The sequence below is a fragment of the Copidosoma floridanum genome, unplaced genomic scaffold (genome assembly GCF_036245765.1).
Source record: "Copidosoma floridanum isolate Cflo_tuat_1 unplaced genomic scaffold, Cflo_Japanese_pri ptg000030l, whole genome shotgun sequence".
In the NCBI taxonomy this organism is placed as follows: Eukaryota; Metazoa; Arthropoda; class Insecta; order Hymenoptera; family Encyrtidae; genus Copidosoma; species Copidosoma floridanum.
Genome location: NW_028321907.1, coordinates 11073988 through 11098828, shown reverse-complemented (window position 1 = coordinate 11098828; position 24841 = coordinate 11073988). Strand labels below are relative to the sequence as shown.

General features: G+C 38.2%; 1 protein-coding gene across 1 annotated transcript in view; it reads left to right on the top strand.

Annotated features, from left to right (window-relative positions):
* Elk (Eag-like K[+] channel) overlaps positions 1–24841 on the top strand; it is a 90009-nt gene that overhangs the window by 4918 nt on the left and 60250 nt on the right. Inside the window, exon 2 of the mRNA XM_023392073.2 lies at positions 10273–10383. Coding sequence (XP_023247841.2) covers positions 10308–10383 — 76 coding nt within the window. The 5' untranslated portion in view covers positions 10273–10307. The remainder of the gene's footprint in view (positions 1–10272; positions 10384–24841) is intronic.

Sequence of the window (24841 nt, the reverse complement as noted above, 5' to 3'; positions counted from 1 at the left end):
ACGAACATCGGCTATCGGCGCGACAACGCGCACCGAGCAACTAATGTACTTACCGTTGAATACTGTTTCAGCTCGTAACCCGCGAATTTATGGATCGGCGTAGCAAATGTAGCGCAAGTTTGTTTTCTCGTGCGGCAACAGCTGCGCCGCGCACATACATACATATGTACCATATACAACACTCTCGCGAGTGAACCAGTGAACTGTGCGCATTACATTTTTTTCCCGCTCGATCGATCGACGTGCCCTTACTATACTGCGTGTGTGTTATTTTAATAAAATGCGCCAATGCGAGGAGAGAGAGAGGGAGTTGATAAAATCAGCAAGAGCCGGGTGTCGCTTGAAGTCCGTCGTGATTTCGCTCCCTGAGGTTTTTATCGCGACGCTCCGGAGGCAAACTCGCGTGGGTGGGATCGATTAAAAGTTATCTACGCGTTAACCGGTAACTTTTCGCCCTACCCTCGACAGAGAATGGCTTTTATCTCGGGCTTGCATGACGCAATCTCATCGGACTATGCTTTGGAATCCACGCGTGAGTTGTTTGCAGCTGGGGTTTCTTTTTTTCGGAATTTCAGAAAAAAAAAAAAATTCTACGCATGTACCAGAGTGTTATAAATGTTAAGGGTTGTTTTTTCCCCCCCTCAACTGAGAGCAGTTAACCGATTTGAGTTTAGGAGTACCTCAAGTTGAGAAATGATAGAAAATGTCATACGTTTTAACAATAATATGTGTGTACAAAAAACAAAAAAATCCAACGTAATACTATAAAAAATAAAACCTACATTTTTCCGCACAAAAATCAGAAGACCCGAAAATATCTTGCGATCAAGCGAGGGTTTTTTTCATAAAACTGGAGCTTACCGCTCCCTCTTTCTTTCATCCGTTATCTAACAGATCCTCGTGATCGATTGTATACGCATTGTGATAAAAATCGGCGCTGACTATTAAAACCAGCCCCCTCGTGCGAGAAATAAAAAAATATATGCCTATAAAAAAAGAAGTCGAACAATAGCCGAAAGTACCTCGAGTGAGCCTCTTTTGACCTGGTCTGGGATAATTTTCCGTTCCTCTCTCGAATAAAAGACCCACTGGTTTTCTTCGTAGTACCCTCCATGCAACAAACACAGTCGTGTTTTGACCTCCTTTCTTCCACTCGGCGGAGTATGGGAGCTCAGGTGTGACGGGGGTGAAAAATGTAAATCCTGTGCAAAAATCGCTCGTGAATTCCGTCAGATGTGAAACGTATCTCTTTTTCTCTAGCTCGTGTGGTCTCGAAAAAAAAGGAAATCCTTGCCACGAGATTGCCTTTTTTTTCGTCCTGAGCCACATGTGTAACCACGAGGTGGAAGAAATCTGGTCTGCTGTGGGAAAAAAAAAAAAAAATAAAAAAAAAATAGAACAGAATAATAAGTAGTATAGCACAGCGAAGCCTGAGGCTTTTCATTAATCGTGGGGTAGTTAACGCGAAAATTCGAAAATATTTTTCTTCCACAATCATCTGTATACTATCGGCTAATCGATACAGTGTCATGTGACGTGCCTTTCTATATTCCCCCTCAACCATAACACCAAAGGATGAACAGAGAGAAAGAGAAAGGAAAGTGTAGATCTAAAGAAGATTTGGCCTAATACTCATAATGTGTTTCTAGTCGTGTATTAGGAGAGGGGAGACCAATCTTCTAACAGTCTTACAATACTAGACGCGAAAAGCCCACTTTTCTTTTTATGCTCAAGCTCAGAAGGGCTTTCAATTTCTGTTTTTTCTCGAGTTATTTTTTACTTGAATCAATGATGGAGAAATTATAAGTTTTAAAAGCCACTGCGAATCGCTTCAATTGTAGAAAATAAAAAAAAAATAAAAAAAATAATGGTGCACTAAAAAATAACTGTAGAGAGCCTTCAAGATGGACTGGGTATCGGAAAAGCTTGTCCAGTAATTAAGCAGGCAGGAAAAAAGAAAAAAATCGACGGCTCTCAACTCACATCCGATCGACCAATAAAATGTGGAGTCAAAAACAGTAATGAAAATTTGAGCTTCCGACAGATCCGATATGTATACGAGAAGTATTTAAATCTCGATTAAAGTCCATGTTCTCTTGAACGAGAATCGTAAAGGTGTCAAAGAGCAAGGATATCAGAAAAGTCTCCATCGGCAGACCTTCATCAAAAATCCAAGCTTTGGAGAAACGAAGGGCGAAAAATAAAATTATTTGCCAGTGCCCGTGAGTACTCCACTCAGCGCGATCAAAGCTACCTACCTCACGGGAACACACGGCAACCATAGGCTCATTTATATTTTGAGATACCCCAGCCGAGCGGCACAGTGTCGTGACCTTGTCTTCGATTTGCTCCAGTGGATTTTCCCTGCCCGCGTTTTCTCACTTTGCGCGTTAACGCGTCCTCTCGGTTTTTTTTTTCTAGCGGAACGCCTTTGTATTACGATTTACGACTGAAATGGACGATGGAATGCTGCTGACGTCGAAGGTGACAGCCGAGGATTTTGCACAAAGCGCGGTGTCGTCGCTTCATACGTGTACACGTGTATAGGTGGTGACAAACCTTTGGCTGGTATCCAAATCTCACACGGGTCGAGAACCTCGTTACTTGTTTATTTTCTATTTAGCACGCCACTCCACGAGCCCCCCTCCCCCTCCCCCCTCACTTTTGCTTATGTATTTGCACTCGAGGCGTCGTGTCGCGGGCTTTTTTCTCGAAAAGCTCTCTTTGCCGCTGATGCTGCTAAAAATCGCTTGTCGCGCACGTGTGAGCGGGGTATTTTTAATTTTTTTTCTGTAAACAACATCTTTTATTCTTAGACACGTGTTTGAGTAACGGGTGGCGCAATGAAAATGTCAGTTTAAAAAAAAAATAATAAATAAAAGTCAAAGAGCTCTTCTAATAATGGATATCAGCTTGTCTTCTAACTGCTTGGAATTTAAGAAAAATCATTTAAAAACTATTGTTTCTCGTTAGTTTTGATTTTATTTTAATAAATTAAGAAGCAAGAAAATCACAAATAGAAGCAATTTGTTGAGTGGCAATTATTCGTTATTTTCTCTTTGTCTCCCTGTGTTTGACGTACGGTTAAATGCACATTTAACTTTATAAAAACGAATCTCTCCAAAATGTGTTGACCCACTTTAATTATTCCAATCGATGAAATTGATAGCCGAATTTAATTCATCACTCGGATGTGCACGTACTTTTGGTAAAATTGTTATATTATTCCTGATAGTTATTAATTAATTGAAAATTGGATTAGTCAGAAACAACGAATGAATTATTTCAGTTGTTTTCTTAATTCCCAAGTTTATGGCTAAACAATAATCAAAACGCAACAAATTATGACATAGTAAAATTATGACAGAAGATTATTTTCTAAATCCTAAATGAATCCAAGGTCTGGATTGATACATAGTACTTCAATACCCACAATGTATTGTTTTAATCTCCCCAAAATCTCTTCAAACCAAAATCTTTTAAGTAGCCACAATTTTTCGACATTTTGTCACAGATTTTTTATAGGTCTCGTGCACATCACACAACTAATGGCATGCCATTTTTTCAAAGAACTAACCCTCTTGTCCATTTTCCACGAAAATCAGAATTTATAAACGATATCCTTAGAGAAGATATTTATTTACCCTCAAATAAACATGGATTTGAAAAAATAACTACAAAAAAAAAGCATCACGTACCAGTACTTGCGTAAGCGAATGAACCTCTTTATATTCTCAACGCCACCATTAACGAATAAAGCTTATTTGCGCATTAAATTAAATGATCAAACTTTTACAGGGAAAAATTTCAGTATCATGTGTCTATGCAGGCACTTTTTTTTATCCTTTTTGCGTGAAGTCAAAGAGGACAAGTTTAAATAGGAAGAGGAAGAAGAAAACAGAAGTTCATTACGAACCTTCCGTGGGCGTAGCTTCACACTCACTTTAATAACTGTGTATGGGGCAGGTATTGCAGCAGTATATGTGTTTTACCTTTTTCCTTTTTTCTTGTTTTTTTTTTTTTTTTTTTTTTTTTTTTTACGCCGGATTCCTGTGTAGTATTAAAGATTCGCTGGTTCTGCGTGGTTCTCTACGATTTGTATAATTCGCTGAATAAAAAAAGCCAAAGGATACAATGAGGTTTACTTTTTTTAGTCGGAGGGTTGTTTAATGAAACCGCAGTAATAGTCAATAGATTTTTCGATGACATTGCAAAATTGATCGCATGGATGGCAAAAGTGCTGATGCAATGTTTTACTTTGTTTATCTCGGAAAGTTTCTCAAAAAATTCAAAAATCCTTATCCGTTGTTGCATACCCCACAAATCATTCGAATCCATGTGACCAAAGCCACGCTGTCCCTAATCTTGATACATGTCCTCTAAACGTGTGTTCGGATGTCAGCGATTTACGTTCTCTTTATGGCCCTCCATAAGCCAGCTTGCTTATCTCGCAAGCCTACAAAACTTTAATTACCATACATGATTCAATAGCAGCTTTATACAAGGAGCAGATAAAGCTGTACGAAGAGGTGTAAAAACAGCATTTCGGTCCTTCGTCTGGACATCATTAATCTGGCCATGGCTCTCTGGGTCAACCTTTTCTGTATACAGTGTACTGTAACAAAAACAAAAAAAAAGGAACCTAGACTCCCAAGTGAATTCTTAAAAAAGGCGAAGTGTGAAACATATGTAAGAAAAAAGCAGAGGGACGAGAGAAAGGGACATGTAGCTTACAAGACGTGAGAGTTAAACGATACGTTCAGAGATGGGTGGTTGTAGCGAGTAAAAGGGAAGGAAGAAAAAATAAGAGAAAGAGAGAGAGGAAGAGGAGTGGTATAAATGTGAGAGAAGGGCTGCACGTATAAAAGGGATCGATAAACCGGTGAGGCTCGCGTGAAACTTCACGAGACACAAGAGGAAAAAAAGAAGAACTTTTGCGCGCGCGCACGTGAGTAGGTGAATACGATGGAAGCCGTCCACCTCCAGACTACTAAAGTTACTGAGAAAAAAAAAATTTCCACAGCTCCTTAGAAAATTAGGTTGACATTATACGGTTGTTGAATATCTGTAGTAAGAATGTAAGGAGTGTGAATGTTTTAATTGGCTACTCTCATGATTGCAAAATAAAGGACCATTTGTTTGTTGCTAAAATTTAGGGTGGCACCGGTATGTCAATCTCCTCAAAAGATACTACACACTTAAAGTTAGCGAAAAAAGATTTCTTAAATCTTCCAAAATCATCGAATAACATGTTTGAAGTTGTGCAAAGAATACAATTGTTTAGAAATAATTTTAAAGTCATTCACAGTCGCAAATGGTAGTTTTCGTACCTGGTCTCCAGGGCTAGCACCAGGGGCTCTTTGTGCTTGCCCTGGTTGGATGCGCACGAGGTGCGAACCCTATTTTTTCTGCCAAAGGCAAATCCAACCCTCAAAAACCTCAGGTTACTCGCCCTCAGGCATAGTGGAGGCTATTTAGTAAACTTGTTTATACGCGTCGGAAAAATCGTTGGGAAGAACTACGTAAGTAAAAAACTATGATAAGAAAAACATCGCTAATCTTGACAAAGAAAAGAAAACACGATTTCCTAATTGAGCACACTTCGGAATAATGCAACGCATCGATCACAAAACCTTACGATCCGAATGTGACTCAAACTAGCCATTACGGAAAGCTGAGACGCGAAATCCAATTTCCTTTCCTCTTATTTTCTCTTCTATCGAACCCAGCCAACTACAAAGGGGAGAATAAAAGGGAGCGAGTTGAAGGCGCATTTATCATAATTCTTTTCTCACTTTTATATTCAATTTCCCTTTCTCGGAACACAGTGGTAAAATGACCGCATGTACATGGAGAAACGCAAACTCCCTTTGTTTGTTCGTTCTTTGTTCAGTACAATATGCACGCAGCAGTGTGATTGGACATGCATGAAGTGCCCGTAAATACAAGCGAAGAGAATGACTCGTTAAATTCAAAACGTGGGGGATTCTTTGTACGTGCAGAGTTAAGATTTTGAGGAGAAATCAACGGAATTTTGGATTTGCGGCCTAGTAAAATTTTGTAGTAAAAATGTCTCATGCGAATATTGGGAAAACAAAAATTGGATTTCAGTGGCAAATTATCCACTCACAAAAATTTTTGCATTTTTAATAGTTCAATTCGACAGCTGCGAGAAAAGTTGCGATGCAAATTGCATAGAGCTTTTTAATTAAAATTCTGATTGACTGGGTTGACATGAAAGAACAGAAAAGTTGTTTTCCACTGCTTGAAAGCGCGAACATTGCGTGAGTTCTCTATGCATATGCAAATTGAAAAAACGGAGGTATCCATTTTTGTTTCAAATGTTATCAGGGAGCTGATATGTATAGTCGAGAGGGTTCACAATATTTTAATACCATACGAGGGCCTATTGGAATATCGATTAATTTTAACGCTGAGCTTTATTTTTGGGTCAATGATGTTCCACGAATGTGCAATTAAATAAATAAGATTCTCACTTGAAAAAATTAAAGGGTTTTTTTTTCTTTCTCGATTCATCCTGGAGTCATTCAGTTGAAGCATTTTTTTTTTTTTTTTTAACTCTATTGGGCCACATGAACTTTTACTAACGTGATAACGGAATTTCATTTCGTGCGGTGACTCAATTCTTTGTGTAAGGATTTTACTACACCTTTATTTTACTTATTAAAAAAACTAATACGAAAAATGTCATTTCTATTCCCTAATGATATAGGTCAAAGTAAAAGAACAAAAAATTCGTTGAATTGAAAACAAGATAGAGTAATAAAAAGTTCAGGTTCACTAGAAAAAGAATCATTACTTTGAGTATCATTAGTAATTTTTTTTTTTTTTTGCTATTGGGGTTTTTATAATACTGTATCAATAAAAATATAATAATGAATCAAATATTTTTCCAAAACTCTGCTTGAATGAGCAATACCCATCTCATTTGCTTGAATTCTAGGAAACACTATTAAACGCTCTTGCCTTTAGATTATTCATTTGCTGTACATTTTTGACATACGATAAGCACGTAAAGTTTTGCATAGCAGGAACTTTTCACTAACTTCAGCTCAGTTGAATGACGCTGACTTTGCAACTAACTGTATGAACCATTATCACAGTACTTGTACTAATTAATCGTCAGTACTTGTATTAATCGTCTACTTTAAAAGCACAGCCACATAAACTCCATACTTACAATTCATTAAACATAATATCGAACAATACAATAACGATAAATTTCTTCAACCAATTTGACGTATTTCATAAAAACTTCTTTGTAGTGTTGAGCTTTTTTGAAGATTTTGAACAACGCACCTATATTTTTGCTCTACTATCCATCACCGTCATTGATAACTTTGTGTAAATAATTTTTTTTTTATTATTGGTACAAGTGAAGCCAAAAAGAAGTATTGTATAAGTCAAAAATCTGTCACCTTGCAAATACAATCCCGATTGCAATGGATTCTTGCGATAAGATACGATTGTAAGAGCATCGAGGTTTGCTTTACTCAAAGCTTTTGAAGCTCGGTTTCTTCATTATTGGATCCATGAAATTTTGTCAAAACGACCGTGTAATTAAATATTCCTCTATGAAACTACATTTAACACTTTACGTCAAAGTACTTAAAGATGCTTGAACCACAATTTGTTGAACTGCAAGTGACACATCTCCTGTAAGATGATTAGGACCTTTTGAAATGAAACAGATGACAAAGATTTTACAAAATCATCACAGTAAAAGTGACATAGAGAGAGATCCAAAAAGTCTCAATGACGATAATTAATTGCAAAGCAAAGTATAATGCCGAGCAGCATCTTTTCCCCGTAGCAACGCGATAATTGTGCATCCTCGAATTTAGCACCCGCCTCGCAAAAGACAGTATCCCACGAAAGAAGCCTCTGACGAAGATAAATAAGACACGCGGAGAAAAAGCAGCCGTGAGATGCGAGAATAGAGACGTGGGTCGGGGATTTTTCGAAGAGAAGCAGAAACAAGCCTCGGCTTCAAGGTCTTTTTGTGCCTAACGAAGGGGAGCTGTGTGGGTGTTTTTCTCTCTCTCTCTCTCTCTCTCTCTCTCTCTCTCTCTCTTTCCCTCTCGTTTCGAGCTAAAACCAAACTCGTGTGTCAACAGGATGACGGAGCTTGGCTGATTGCGACGTCAGATGTGTGTTTCTTTGTGTTTACACGCGTACGTGGAATTACCGAGCAGTGGAGATTCGATTTTGAAGCGCTTTGATTTTTTCGGCTCTGTCTGGGCTGATGGTATTTGATAGTTGATTTTTGTGTGCTTTGCAAAAATTCGAATCAAGAGGATGGAAACTGATATCGAGGGCTTGTTTGCGTTGTGCTTTAGAAATTTGTGATTCCGAGATTGCCATGATACACGGAAAAAGCTGCGAATCGAGTTCATCCCGTAAAAGGGTGACTGACGCTTGTCTGACCATTCTTGGAATGTTACTACTTATGGCACTTCGTAGTGGTATCATTTTTGCTGCATTGAAAAATTTGATAAAATGTTAATCTAAAATGTAAATATGAACATACAATGTGATCAAAAGTTTGTGAAAAAAAAAAATCGACGAAAATTAACTACAGCAGTGCCATTGAAATTAATTTACCCACATAAATCAGAATCAAAGCAGGTATGCTATCTGAAGTTGCACTATATCATCGACTGTTTGCAGGTGTTTCTATGTTTTTACCAACAAATTGTAATGAAGGTTCAGTTTGAATTAACAGTAGCAGTTGCGGAAGTTCCACGGGGTTTCGTTAAAAGCGATTATTTAATTGAAAGGTTTCACCGTAATTATGCGTCAAATCTAGTTGGGTCTTTCAACTTTTTTTTCTCTTGGCAATAAAAAAATTGGGACACAGTTAATTAGATTAATCAACAATATTCCGTGACTTTTAATTATTCTCGTTTATAAATTCAACAGTAGTTGTTCTGCGATCGACCGCCACCACACCACACGTTGTGGTTATCCAAGTCGTGGCGTATCATACATATATTATTGAGCATTAATTTATTATATACTGTAATTATGGATATTCATGAGCTAAATGCTTTCTCTCGATTATAAATTATATTCATGACATGAGTAAAAAAAGTGTACTACCATATCAGCAGACTCGTTAAAAACTCAACTTGTTAGGAGTATTTCGTACAGTTGCATCGATAAAAAGTCTTTTTAATTATGTATGTTCATAAATCATGTTCTACTTATTAAAATATACTGAGAGGAGCTCTTAGTCGAGTTTTTATTATCACTTATTGAATTTTTCATGTCTCTCACAGATTTGCCTGGAAAGTGAACGTTTTGCTTCGCGTTTGTTCGATGAGAAGACAAAAACTTGACGCGTGCGAGGGGCTCGTAAAAATTTTACAAGATATTCTAAGTCATGGTCTTACGAAGCGTGTAAATTGACTTTGAGGCCTTTTGAGACTTGAAAAATGTACATCCTCCTACTTTGAATGATTCATACTATTGAAGATGACAATTTAAGAATTCACGCACTGTTTTCCTACGTTTTCATATTCAAGGTTTAGCTACTGCTCTATTTTTCTGTTTTCTTTTTTCCCCTACGCCTGAACTTAAAAAAACACACCTCTAACTATTTATTTCCCATTCAAGGGCAGTGAATTTTTAAAAAAACTCGACCAACCTGTTATAGTTAGAAATGTTTTAGTTACACACAATGAAATGTTAGAAAGTTATAAACGAATGAAATTGTTAACGAGTCACGATTGTGCACGAATGTGCTTTCCATTTCTTGAAAACTAGCTTGCTATAAATCTTGCCACGAAGCTGTCGTTGGTATACGTAACTTCTTAACAAATAAAAATGCCATTCGTATGGCGTAAGGTATTATGTATAGCTCTATCAACCCACGATTGACGCCGTCCAGTGACATCACTCGTTCCACCCCCTGTTATTCCACAACGCATTTTTTTAACACATTATATGAAATAACAAGCACTTTGCATGATCTTTTCAATGCCATTGTTATCCTTTAGTTGATAAAAAATGAAACTTCATACTTGATTAGGAAATAACTAGACGTAAATAATAACTTAGATGAAAAATCATAATACCTACGTCAATCAAAAACATTATAAAACTTACTTTTAAGAAATTTTAAAAATTTTGTTTATTTAAAGATAAACACTAGCCAACAATGCGTTATTTATTGTTTCTGTACATCCCACTGTTGTAGATAATATTAATTACAAAGTGCGTCAATATATGTTTTTCATGTGATTACAGGTTCAAGCGCCAAGCAGCGCGTTGGGTTGGCCCCGATGCCGGCCAGGAAGGGCCTGCTCGCGCCTCAAAACACCTTCCTCGATACCATCGCCACTCGCTTCGATGGAACCCGTGAGTTATACAACTTTTATTTCTACGTATTTTTTTTTTCACATCATTATTTTTGCGTTAATCACAAACTCATCCCAGTGCCTTGACAGAAACACATCAGATGGGATGAAGAAAAAGTAGAACGTTACAGGTCACAGACACCGTCAGATAATGTATTTAACGAATGAGGGTGACGGTGAGGGTCAAAAGATAGGGGAGCTTTTTTCTAATACGCATGTGTACACCAGATTAGTTGGATCACGTCGCACAAGCGCGTTGGAGTTAGATACTGTGACAGGAGGGGTTAATGAGAATTGAACTGTGTGCTTGTAGTGACGAGATATTCAGGGTTTAAGTACATGTAAGATCTCACGATTGCGTTGACGAACTTGGCTTTGCTTATAAGCATCCCCCTACGACTTCTCATGGTATAGAAGGAAAGCCTGTGAATTAATAAATTTCTCTCGAGCTCGATCGATTCCCTTCTTCGTCGTGCGATACCTGAAAAATCCATGGAGCACGAAGATCGATGTTTTCTTAGAGATTAACGAACAAAATATTCAATAAGACGTTAGTAATGAAGGCTGATTATGCTAAGCTGATTACAAATAATGCAAGCTGTAAAGAAGTTTTTTTTTAAGATGAAACGTATGTATTTAGAATCTGTTTTATTATGTTTCTAGCTCAGTAATTGATCTTATCCTCACTCCGTCTGTTAAGATTACACCTAAAACCCATGGTATAACTACTATTTTTTTCCTACTACAAGCATTATCTAATTTTAGGGTACTCCAAAATTACTAAAATCTAGAGTTGTACCATAAACTGTATTTTTTTTTTTTTTTTTTTTTTTTTCAAACAACTGACCTGTGGCTCAGAGTAAATATATATAAATACAGTCAAATCAAATTTATCTCTGTCACTAATGCGACCTCGATTTGATTCCACTTTTTCTCGGTCTTTATTGAAAAGCTCGAATTTAAATCAGATTAACTACACTTCAGTAGCATTAATTATTCAACAGAAGACAAACACTGAAAACCAATGCTCTTTCCTACGTCGATGTGCACTTGTACACTAAAAAAAAAAAGCTTACCTCCCAATAATTTAAATCTACTGACCTCCGGCAATCAATGAATATTCTAATGAGTAGCACAACAAGCAAGATCGAAGATGCAGCAGATAAAGAACAGCAAATACTTCAAATAGAGGAAACACAAAGCTCCAACTACATACATCAACTGTACCTGTATATCTGATGCACTAGCAATCATTGCTAGAAAACGGATAAGGAATTACGCTCGTTACTATAGAGATCTCGGATCCTACACCTGCCTCGATGAAACGAGGAAATACCAAGGATTTTTGGAACTGCAATGGCAAGCTAAGCTCCAGCACATAATACTTATTTACACGTCTTTTCTGGCATCTCATATTAAATGACACGCACAGTATTGTGGTTCCACGAATAGAGCTGTTCTTTCCACGGTCGAGTGTTAAAAGTTCCCATGTGCATTGTTGTGCAGGTTTGACATTTCAGACAGATGACTGTCGCTGTACAGCAGTCGAGCGAATCCCCGGGGATGGTTATAAAACGTAGTCAGCCGTTTTGTGCACGAGTTCCGTGCTTCATGGAATATGAGACGTGAAGTACTGAGGGGGGATGAGAGTTGAAGAGCGTGGTTACCACAACAATACATGAGGTTACAGGTATTAACTGCCTATGATGGTGGTAACCCATTTCATATTTTGGAATCAGCACTTTAGACTCTTTACACGTGTGCTGTTAATAATTCAGTAGTAAAGGTCAACGTTTGATCAGACGAACGATTTGCTTGGATAATATAACTAAAAAAGCACCAGTTGCAGCTAAAATTAATATGAGCTCTATTTTAATTCTTTGTTATCTGCCATTTAAACGAAAATTTATCGTAGATCCAATTGTTAGTGCCTTGTATATAAGTCACTATGCTTCGTCATATTTTTTACTGTTGCACACTAATTTTTAGGGCAGTATTAAAACGTTATCAGTCACGCACACCTTTTTCGTACTTTAATTTTCCAATCGATCAGCTTGATCCTTCTTCTCCTTCTCTCTCTCTTTTTCTTTTTCTCTCCCTCATACAAAAGAAGAATTTAATCAGCTCAGCGCATCTTCCGATTCATTACCAAACTTTTCCCCTCCGCTCTTTTTTGTTCACAACAAAATCGCCATTTCACTTAATTATCTTCTACCCATCAATCAACAAACGCACAGTAAATCCACTAAAAAATTTATAAATATGTAGGCATTACGAGATGAAAAAAATAAAAATGAGTACTGATTTTCTTTTTTCGTGATTTGTTTACAAGGCATCATCTTTTGAGTAGATAGATAGTAATTAAATACTAATTGCAAATCAAATCTCGAGGAATAATAATATTGTATATAATACATGACGATAGATTTGTGCAGGTATAGAACGAGGAACATACCTCCAAAAGTTTGGCGTGTGAATGTGACGTAAATGTAGAAGTCTACGTGATCGAGAATGATAACGAAGAGCCGGAACTTTTATTGATGCTGTATATTACTTTTATCATCTCGGTAAACATAAGGGAAAACTCGTCAAAAGTATACAAGACTTACACGGGAGATGTGTCTCTGCGTATAGCTTAGTGTACTTTGTTATGTATGGATTGTCGTTAAAGCGCGTAAATTGAAACGCGTCAAGGGTCTTTGAGAGGCATCAAAGGTACTGCGCTTTACAAAATGGATTAAATGTAAGCTTGATATTTTAAGAGGTGGTTAAACATACGCACACAGTATTTTTTTTTTCAAATGTTTTTACACGTACACTTTGAGTATGGATATTAACTTCAGGATTAAAACAAGTATCTCCATTCATGACAAACGTTGGAGGAAATTTTTTTAATTCACAGATTATGCTCGAGCACTTGTAAGATAATTACTTTTCCGCCCTCGGGTGGTTTTGGGAGGCTGGTACTTCCTCGGGCAAAAAAACAGTTTTCCGATACTCGTTCGAAAAGTCTCCTTTACGAACCTCGTTACGGACCTCGCCTTCGGCTCGGGCCGCAAATCTCTCGGTTCGCAAACAAAGACTTTTCAAACTCGTAGGAAAACTACTATTTTCGCAATAGTGTGCGGAAAATTGATGTTTTCCGCACTGGTATTAGAGTGGAAAATCGATTTTCCCACATAGTGTGCGACAAAGGTGTTCGGCAAAGGTTTTGCCACACACCGGAAAAACTTTGCTACACACTGGAAATCAAAATTCAAACCTATTTTGTACCTATTTTCCTCACACATTGCAAAAAAACTTGTACACAACTCGTGCGGGACGATTTCCCGCACTCGTGTGATAGACTCGCACTCGTGGCCGGTGACAGTAACTCGTACCTTGCGATCACACTCGTGTTACGCACTTGTGTGCTCAACTGGTACTCGTTCCCGTCAACTCCGGCACTCGTGTGAGTCAATCACTACTCGTGCGGGAAATCGTCTTTTCCGCACTTGTTACGTAAATAACTATTGCATATTTTTTGTGTACAATGTTTGAAGGTTAAAAAATGAAGGAAAAATTTCGTTTTAGTTTCAGAAAAAACATTATTAGTTTAGATTTATTTAAACAAAGTCTCATTACCTCTTACGTTCATCGCAAAAATAAATTTTGCTGAACATTTTAGGCTTTAGTTAGTTCATTTCCAAATTAAAGCCGTATTAAAATTGTTTACCATAGATCGCGAAAAGTTTCAATAGCTGACAATCAAACGTCAGATCTTTTCAATCGACGAGCAATGACAATGGATGTCAGAATAAAAAATTGAATATCAGAGAGTGCGTAAAGACTATCGAAAAAGGAAGAAGAAAAATAATAGTATGGTCAACAGAGCGAGGCACAACGAAGTACGAAAAAAAGTCACACTCGTGGGCAGCGGACGAAAAATGCAGAACTGAAACATCGTCTCGATTAAATATCGATTCGCTCGGCTGATACTTTCTTTCCACTCGTGTCTCGGTTCGTCAGCGCTGTCCGAATCGATTTTCTTTCCTCTGACCCTTTTTTTTACCTTTATCCTTTCGTGTTTCTGATATACATACCAATAGACACGGGAGAAATGCTAATGCCAAGGTTATCGTCAATGAAATTTCTCTTGCTCTTCTCAAATAATTTTCAACGTGAAATCGATACTAAACTGAAGTGCAAAGTAAGCAATTCCAGAGATCACAGAGAAAATGCAAATTTTTTATTCAATTTCTCTGAACGGTAAGTTTCAATGAAATATTAAAAAAAAACAAGTCAAACAATTTTGAAAGTGCATACATGTAGCTTTTCCAAAAATTTCGGATTAATATTTTTCATGAGAGAATTTTTCCTATGTACTTTCCATTATAAAAAAATTTCTCAATTTTAGTGTATTTGCTTTTAATAGTTTTAATTGAAATTGCGCAAATAGATGCGATCGCGTTAGCTTTTATAACCCATTTTATTCATCCTTAAGTCCCATCGTACGTTCACCAATTCGCTGCGAATTAAAATTATTTCCCGTTATTAAATATGACCGCATGCAAAATCGTACATCCGCAAAAAAAGCGTCACGCTCGAGGTGTCGTATAAATTTCCCAGCTTCGTCGACAGACCTTTTTAACGAGCTGTGGTGAAAAATACGCCACTCGACCTCATCGAAATACGTGAAGTAGCAACGATTCTAAAAAAAAAATCCGCTCCGTGGCAACAGGTCAGACATGAATAAAAACGGGAGCAGCGCCACTGGGGCTCAGTGACCCCTTCCCTGCAATAGTCGTCGGATAAGTAGATCCACGGCATGAAAGCAAAGTTCGCGCTCTAGTTGAAAGGGGGGGAGGGTTATAATTCTCTCAAACTAACTGCGTTTGAATAGATTTCCGACCCCTACCGTTGTTCTCTTCAAAGTTCACGTAATCCCAAAAAAGAGCGTAGTGATGAAAAGAACGGAGGAGAAAAAGAATCGAGCCTTCGATTAAAGGCTTTGACGGCTGGCAGAGACTAGCCGAGCTCTCGTGCCTTTATTTTGGCTGGCACTGTCGTGCATGTACATAGGTACTGTGGCGAAAAATCAATAGCTCCACAATGGCAGTCGTATCGGCACGTATAGAATCATCCAAGAGATGTTTCCTTCAGTGCACCAACTACATCCATCACTCGGCCTACTTTTCCGCTCGACGCATCGAAAACATCCTCTATAAGTAGGTACTCCCCGCTTCCAGTTCCTTTCTTCTCGCTTCTTTCCCCCAACCAAGTACTTTGTCCCCTTCACCCAGTCTACCATTCCCCTATCTTTCACACGTACTTTATTAGGTTTCCCGCTCGTATTTTATTCCACCCCGCGCGAGGTGGAGCGAAATTACCAGCAGCTCGAATGGGTCGTTGCGCTTGTTGTGCACGCATTTCTCAGCTCTGCGAGTTCTCATCAGCTTCCAGCTTATTTTTCAGATCAATGTTGGTTCAGTCGCAAAATGGAATAGCAACTCTTAGTGTACTTAATTTCAGAGTGTTTGGTATGCCATTCGGATTATACGTGACTAAATGTACTTTTTTTTTTCTATAAATGTGAGGATGGCACAGCTACTTTTTCATTTTTCTGCTGAGTGTTAGTGTCTCTCTAACTATTTTTTTCCTTATAACTCACTCGTAAGCACCAAATAATGACTAGGTATGATGGAATAACCATGATACAAGGGTAGGGCGAAAATCATGCATGCATTGCGATTTTTCAAGGTTCTCTCGCTTTTCTGCCACGGTAAAGTGATAGGTTTCACCTATTATTTTACGCCTTCATCATCTTGTAATTTTTCCTATGTCTAACTTTATCCTGTCTCTGTTACCACTTTAGTTAAAATTTTTTGATACCTCTATTTTCTAGCTAATTGTTTTATATCTTTTAGGTACACGATCCAAAGTAATGTTGTTATAACTTAAATTTATAGAGTAACACGAGTGATGTAAAGGAAAAAAACTCAATTCAGCATTCGAGAAAATGACAAATTAAACTTTTAGTCCCATCAACTTTGCCCAATACTGACACAATTTCTCCTGTCTGACTATATCAGCTACCTGTTCTACTGGTTCTCATAAACATCCGCTTTCCTGCTTTTCCTGATTAACTCTGGCAAACTTTCTGCCTCCAGCCCGTACCTCACTATTATTCTGCTTGAATGTTGAACATAAACCAAACCTCATGAAATAAACTACCTATATTTAAAGTACAATCACTCCTCAATGTAATTTTTAACCAACAATGATGGAAACATAGAAAAAAAATGTCATCACTTGGCACAAAAATAATTTTATCAATCGAAAAGCCGATTTATAAAAAAAAAAAAAAAATCAATATTTTAATTATATGTACGTCTAAAGTATAAATAAATCAAATTATTCACCAAATTATTACTTGTCTTACACATCCGTTATTGTTTATTATTCCAAAAAAAGTAATCAAAGTTTTTTTGGAGGCCAAACACACTAAAGCTAAAAAAAAACTTACTCGTTTTATTGAATAAACTAATTGATACCAGCAATAAATGATCACAATGTAATTCATCGTTCGTGTCATTCTTTCTAAACAAGTTTGTTTTAAATTAACCACGTTAGTGTACATATAGATAGTGGCGCAGTTATTTAATTAAAATAAATATTGAAAAAGTCATTGTATCAGTATTAAATCAATGTTTTGAATAATAACCAACAAAAAAACTGGAAAAAAAGGATGTGGAGAAGCACTAGCTTTTTAAGATTCAAACGTGAATGTTTAATTTTCACAAAGGTGCTCAACTCCAAAAATTCTATATCTAAATTTCTTTTTTAGGCTAGCGTCAGCAAATTCGAGGTTCTATCTACTTTGTCCGACATAAAAAAAATGTCAAGAGCACAAACAAAGCTTTGATGTTTCTTTTCCTTACATCCTGTTTTTCAATCAGCTTAGAATAAGTACGACGCACACAAATGCTGAAAGGCTTCACGTGCAACCCAGCTCACACAAGGGAGCTTTAATTTTGACCAAACGACTAGTATCGAAATCTAAAAAGAAAAAAAAAAATTTTTTCATCCTTTTCAGAGTTGACGAATAGTAGAGGAGGCAAAACAGGAGCGATTGCAAAAAAATTCAGATCAAAAAGAGCTCGGATTATAGACCCTTTGGAGTCGCCCTTTTTTCGCTCCACACATTGAGAAAAGTCGATCCCGCTCGCCCATTATGTTTGGTGGTGTACGTAGCACAGACGGGAAGAAGCGATAAATCTCAGTTAGAGAGCACCGTGCTCCATTATACTCGGACCGCGACCGGTTGTGGTGAGGTAAGGCAGGGGAAAAAAAAAAAAAAAAGAAAGAAAACAGAGAGCCAAGCTTCCAGACGCGCTCCAGGTAATGTAGCGTGACGTGATGGGCCACGCGTGCGAATAATAGCTATCTAATATGTACATAAATAAATGGAGGAACTCTGGTAGCGTATACGTACAATTCGATAGTACTCGCGTGTCTGAAATTATTCCGCAGCAACATAATTTGATTATCAGTGTGCCTTTTTTCGGAAGTACATGTTTCGATAACGAGCTCCCAATACGATCGAGATCTTTTGAAGCTCTCCACAACGCAATTCACGTGCTTTTATTGTAATGCAAGGGGGTAGTACGTGTTGGTCTTAATTTGTGTTTCATTAGAAAAAAAAAAAAAAAAAATGGTACGCGGCTATGAACCAAAATGCAACAATCTGTCGACCAATCAACAAAATTTACAATTACCAACTACAAAATCAATATAAACTGACAAGTAAACTCAAAGCCGAAAACTTCCAGTGTCGAGATTAGTTTCGAGGCCGCACAATAGAGACATGTCCGCGTAAACGAAAACTAGTCCGAAAGTGTGACATCGAGGATTCACTCCCGTAACGCACACGTGGGCGACAACTGTAATTACATAGAGAAGACGTAAGCTCCTCCAACGCTTGTAACTGCCGTACGGTGCACGTACCGTACAATGTACCGAATAGCTTATCCAATGCAAACTTTAGAGCACATTGAATATAAACTCGCACTGTATCTCCCTTTGGAATATCGTGCACCCGTTATGATGTATGCCTAACATGAGACGATGATGATGATGATGATGATAATCATGACGACGATGAATCGCGAGCCCACAAATTGGTGTTAGCTTCCACGCCTGCATGCATCTCTTTAAGCTGGCATCCCCTGCCACCATGACACCGCACGCGAGTCGATGAAACTCTCTCCACTGCTCAAGTATACATATAGTTGTACTCATATCCCGTAACCAGAGGCATCGCCAAACCTTGCACGTGGGCCAGTACTTATATGCTGGCCCCTGTGTTCAACATGTAGATGCTGGGCTACTGATTGCTTCTCGGCAGTTGAGGCATATGCGTGTGTGCCTTCGTGTAATCCCCATCGATGTGCTGCTGCGTTTTAATTACGTGGTGCGTGTGCGTTTCACGCGAATAATCTGTTCGTCATTAGATTTCCATTAACCCCGAAATCTCTCGTGTAATCATCGGAGATCTAGTACATGGGGATGAGCGTACATCGTAGTGATGATCGTAAGGTATCGTTTAATTTAACGCACAATCACGATCAGACAATTTTTCATCCAAGTCCTCGTTACTACTCTACTGGCAAATCTGTTGGGTCAGCTAAATAAGCCTTGGTATTACCAAATAGCTGATGTTGGCCATCACTGTGAAAAAGCAACCCAATCGTATCAATTAAGAGTATGTCGTTAATACTTGGCGTTTTTTGCTTTGGAAAATCTTAATGATACCCCAAGGAGAAACAACAGTCTCTGTTACTTTGATCAGCTTCATAGGTATATATTCGTGGACGGTACACCTTATATATTTCCCAAGAGCTCAATTGGCTCTCATAGTGGCTACGTTACGTAACACACCTACTTGTATGTTTTCTTTAGCAGAAAGCGTGTGTTTGCGATCGTAACTTCACACCCCTACTATCTTACTTCTCGAGCACTGCAGGCTTTATTTGTGATAACAAAGTTATACTATTGGTATATTAGTTACTTACTTCAGTCGGTACAAAGATGAAGGTATTGTACTTAATTAATACGGCAGCATTTCGATTATTGCTAACTGGCACCTCTCGTCTTAGGTAAACGTGACGTCAAGCAATGGATTTTGCCTACAGCTCATGCAGATCTAAAGCACTGAAAAAAGTCTATGTTAAGACACAGTTTATCCCTACGTGCTTTTCTTCAAAAGAGCAAGAAAAAAGTGGTGTGTCTAAAGATTCTAAGCCCCAAAACGTTCTGGTAAGGGTTAAACGGTGAAAGTAGTACAGATCAATGTATGGAATGACGAACTAATTAATTTTTCATTAGTGATCTAATATCCTATTGGATGCTTATCTATGGAATATGTCTTCTTCATGTAATAATTTCAGAAAAACTTAACATCCAAGATTATAGTGTTATTAGCTGCCACTGCACCTTGGTGCTCATTTCTATGATTCGCAGTCCACTACTAGCCCGTTCATAAATATTTTAACTTCACAAACAAAAGCAGCAACATCTTATTTTCCATTCATCAATATTTGTGTAAGACTACCTCGAAGGGCGCCTCACGCAGTATAAATACACACCTTCGAAAGCAAACCCATGTATTGGTATAAAAAAAAGAAGACTAAATCACGGTTAAACACAAGGGGAGAAAAAACTTTGCTATCAGCCCTCCTGTCTTCAAAGAAGAGACATTTTTCACACGACTTCTTGGTATAAAAAGTTGATGTAATGGTCAGGAAAAAAAAAACAGAGGCGAAAGGATAAATATTGGAGTCTGCTATTCTCCACATCTTTTTTTTTTTTTTTTTTTTTTATATTATAGTGCTCTACGTCCGGCTCCTTTAATAAGGGCACTACTATGGGCACTTAGCACTTGGGAGAAGGAAGGGAAGAGGGATGGGAGGCCTCCCATCACTGGGAGGGGGGTAGGGGGAATTAGGCAATTTTGCTGCGAGAAGGTCGCCTAAACCCTCCTCGAGGAGCATTGCGTGGTGAAAAAGCACATGTGAAAAATCACAGAGGTACTTGCCCGAAAAAGTCGCACTATGGCCGGGAATCGAACCACGGGCTCCCCCGCGTCCCAATCCACAACCTAGCCGACCGAGCCACCGCGCGCTCATTCTCCACATCTATCAGTTTAAGCGAAAAAACTTAAGTTGATGTCACACACGCGTGAGCCTCACATTCCTCCCAACAGACTAACCGATGTACTGAATTACGGGCGTGATGTTATGTGTAAAAGATAAAAAAAGGGCGGATGTTATTGTGAATCAGCTAAACTAAAGTTTGTATCGGAATTGTTATTCGTATCGGTCGTAGGTGTAACAATTCTTCATTAATCTTAATCGAACGATCGATACTACTGTTACAAATGAGCTATAACAGCTAGTTGAGATACAGTTGTGTCAAAGATTCAGCGTTCTTGTTTTGTAGAATTAATAATGCAGACAGTAAGTAACTCGCGTATATCATACTTTGTCTGACCTAACGCTGATTTTACTACTTAAATTTTTGAAAAAAGCTCATTCACTGGATACCGTAGTGTTTCTACGATTTTTCTATCGTACAAAAGTAACAATGATATCATACTCTATAATGATACGTTAAAAATAATATTCATAGCGTTATTACAACATACGTACGTACCAAGTGCTTGCAAAAGCAAGAAATGAAAAAAAAGAGCAAGAGCCACATGGACAGTCTGGAGCAGCAGGAGAGAACTCGAGGACGCTCGTAGAGGCTGGATGACGAGCATTCAAGCGCTCGTTTGTCTTCCACAAGCACAGATGTACACACCCCAGCCAGACATCTGTGGTTGGTTTCTTAATGGCCCTGCTTTTTGCGCCCTCCTTACTCTTGCTTCTTGCCTCGCCCCAACTAACCGCTCCTCCGTTTAACCCGAGTCGTATGCAGGTGCACAGCTGACGTTAAACTTCGTTCTTAAAATTCGCAAACGACCGAGAGTGTTAAAGAGGCGCTGCCCTCCTTTCGGAGTGCGTTAAAGTGCGGCCGAGAGTATGTTTCTCCTCGAGCATCTCCAAATTTCAAAATGTGGATGACGCGCCCGCTTTCAATAAATTATCAATCCATCGAATGACTCTTCCTTTCACGTTTCTTTCGCGCCATTAGCAGCATGACCAGAAAATTCACGCAGTCCATTGATATTATTTTTGTTTCTTAATCACGTACTCTCTATCCCCACGCTTGATGTTACAGCAGCTACACGGTTAATGAAAAATCGTGGAATAATACACGCGCACTGGCCTTGCTCTGGATTTCCACGGTACGCCGATACTCTCGTTACTTTACGCACCACCGAGTGAACACGGGAACAAATCATTCGCAAATAACGCTCCGTGTACGGCAATTCTGGTTTGACTCGAAAGAGAAAATACATGGAGCAACGTGGCTAGCCTTGACAACGTGTATAGATGGGTATTCGAGGAAACTGTCGTGGTAAAGGGAAAATACCCATAGATGGAGTAAAAAAACTGTGACTAGATGTTACATTTGTTGACAGGACCCTCTAACATTGTTTTATTGTTGTTGTTGTTGCTTACATGCCACGAAAGGGAAACAAAAGTGCACAGGTATACTTTAGCGAGGAATAGAGGACTTTATTCCAGTTTTTCTGAAGCCAGCCGTCGAAAGAACTTTTTTTTTCGCTTTCGGGTACCTCGACAGTGCATATGCGAACGGAGCGAGAACGGTGAGATAGTGTGTAGGAGGAGAGGAATTCTGGGCTTTTTCGGGACGACGAGCTTCGAAAAGTTGGCTGGACAATAAAGTTGGGGCATTAAAGGGAAAGGGAGAAAGTTTGTTTGCGAAACCAAGTTTATAGTGTGATTGTGTATCTACTGTCTGTGAATGTTATTAAAAGTACTTTTTGTTTTCAGTAGCTCGTCGTAAATAAGAAAAGATGGATCACAAAAGGGAGAGTTTTGGGGAAGAAAAATAAAAAAGGGGGAGACGTGATACAACAGCCTTCTCGGGTATATCTGACGTGTATTTGTGAGAAAAAGACTATTTTAGATACGGGCAAGGGCTGTGGGAAAGCTCTTTTTTTTCTTGTTTTTATTGTGTGGTAGCCAAGCAAAATTTGTTGAATTGATGGTGCCAGTATATTTTTTAAGTTATACGTACTAGAGAAGTTTTTAAGTGCTTTTGTCATAAGGATTAGCTTAATGGACAATATTTTTGAACTAAAAAAAAACATTTTGTTTTAAGGATCTTTGGATGACTGAAAAAATTTATAATCAATTTGTATTTTATGAGAAAAATTGTGAAAGTGAACTCCAAAAATTCTTTAAAATCTGTTTGGGAACTTTATTGGTTTCGCAATGCATTTCAATCAACAATTTTTATCTCTGACATTTGTCGAATTCCGCAAATTCACATGTTTCAGTTTGATTTTGGGATTTTTGCTTCCTTTTCCGCTTTCCTGTGGTTGACAGGTTCAATAGGATATTTCCACACAGTCGAAGCTTCAGTCGCCCCTACACTCCACGTCACATTCCATTTTCATTGGCGTCAGAAGCTGCAATCACTTCAAACTCGGTAAAACCACAAAAAAAGTTATTGCTAAAAAAAACAAATGAGTAACATAGAAATAGGTTTATACATTTTTTCGTTCATTCGAAAACTCTATTGTTTTTTATGTCAAAAATAAGAAGATATAAAACATTATTTTTTAGAAAAAGAAATTTTCAAAATCGTTCACCAATATATGGATTCATATTATTATTTGTTCTCAATAAAAACTTCCAATCTATATTACACATATCCAAGCTAATGATGACTCACTCTACTTATAAAAAGGATAATCGAGTGTTTCCATCCATATACCTCTAACAATACGAATTCATCTGAAAAAATATGACGAGCACTCTTTAACACACCAAATACAATATTTTATCAATCACTTATCCTCATTGTCTCTCTCTCTCAGTCGTTACTTATTTTACCTCACATTTGAAAAAAAAACCGTCTACCAACTTTTACAGTACATGCACATACAAAATCGTGTGTACGCAAAGATATTTTCACAACCAAACCACCTTTTCCCCTTCTGTTAGCAACCCCTGAAAAACAAATCCATCTGGAAATCACGTATCGTATCCATAGGGATAAGTTACCAACCATCAATCTTCCGCATCGATACGTCTACTTTGAATTAGAAGCCTCGTCCAAAAAAGTCTGACATGTGCATGGGAAACAATTTTCAACTAGGCTTTTCGAGTCATATTAGGTGGATTGGTTTTTGCGATTAAATTAAAGGTGATGTAGGAAAACATAAAAAAAAAATCTAATTACGAGTATTTTCAGAGACTTTCCAAGAGGGAGTCGGAGTTGAAATGTTTCTGAAAAATTGTTTTCGACGTTAAAAGTCAATTCAATGATCGATGTGACGAGCTGCACGACACAAAAGGCACACATTATTGAAAACTCATCGATTTTAATTAAAACAATGAGTTTTGGATAAAATAAAAAATTTACCCCTTCATCATTGACACAAGGAGGAATTAATCGGTTACACGAAAACGGACATGACACAGATAGTCCAGTTTGGACTTTGTTAAATCGTAAATTTTCTCAGTTTCCACACGTGGTATTTTTGATATCCAAGTATATGCAATAGATCAGCAAAGATAGGCAATGTAGTCACAGCCCAGCAATTAAATCCATTTCCTAGAGCCCACTCCCACCTTGCTTGCAGACAAAGGCAGTTCCGATCAGCCCGAATCATCTCCTTGGACACTTATACACACACACATGCACCTTCTATTGTATTTGGAGCGTACAGAAAGTGCTGTGTGCTCGAAGGAATCTGCTTGCGCTTGCTCTCCCGCTATCCATCCAGCCAATCTTATCCATACAAAACAGTGGGGGTGGAGCGAAAGGGGGAGGATGAAAAAGGTGCTGTGATGAGCTTTTGGAGAAAGGTACATAGTAGTCAGACAATGTGTGTGTGTGTGTGTGTGTGTGGAAGAGCACAGAGGGAGCAAGCGAACGTTTCAGCACAATGAATTATGGCAGAGCTTTTCTCGGTTTTTCCCACTCTACCCCCTGTAGGTGTAGGTACTTATACGCGTGATCTGTGTTGTACGGTGCAGGTGGCTTTTTACTGCTCCACTATAGTGCGGGGTCTGTATTTTATATGAGCACTACTTTCTCGACGCCTGTTTTCTTCATACGGGCGAGGTGTTGGGAGTCACTTTCTACACCAAAGAAAAAGCATACAGTCTTTGGGTGTACTGTTTTGTTGTTGGATTTAAGTTTATTGAGTTTGTAACTCAGTATACGAAGACGACGGAGAGCTAAACGTGAAAGGTGTCGAGCCATGGAGGGATGAAAAAATAAATTGGAAGAATAACAACCAACAACAATATACACCGAGAGAAAAAATAAAGAAA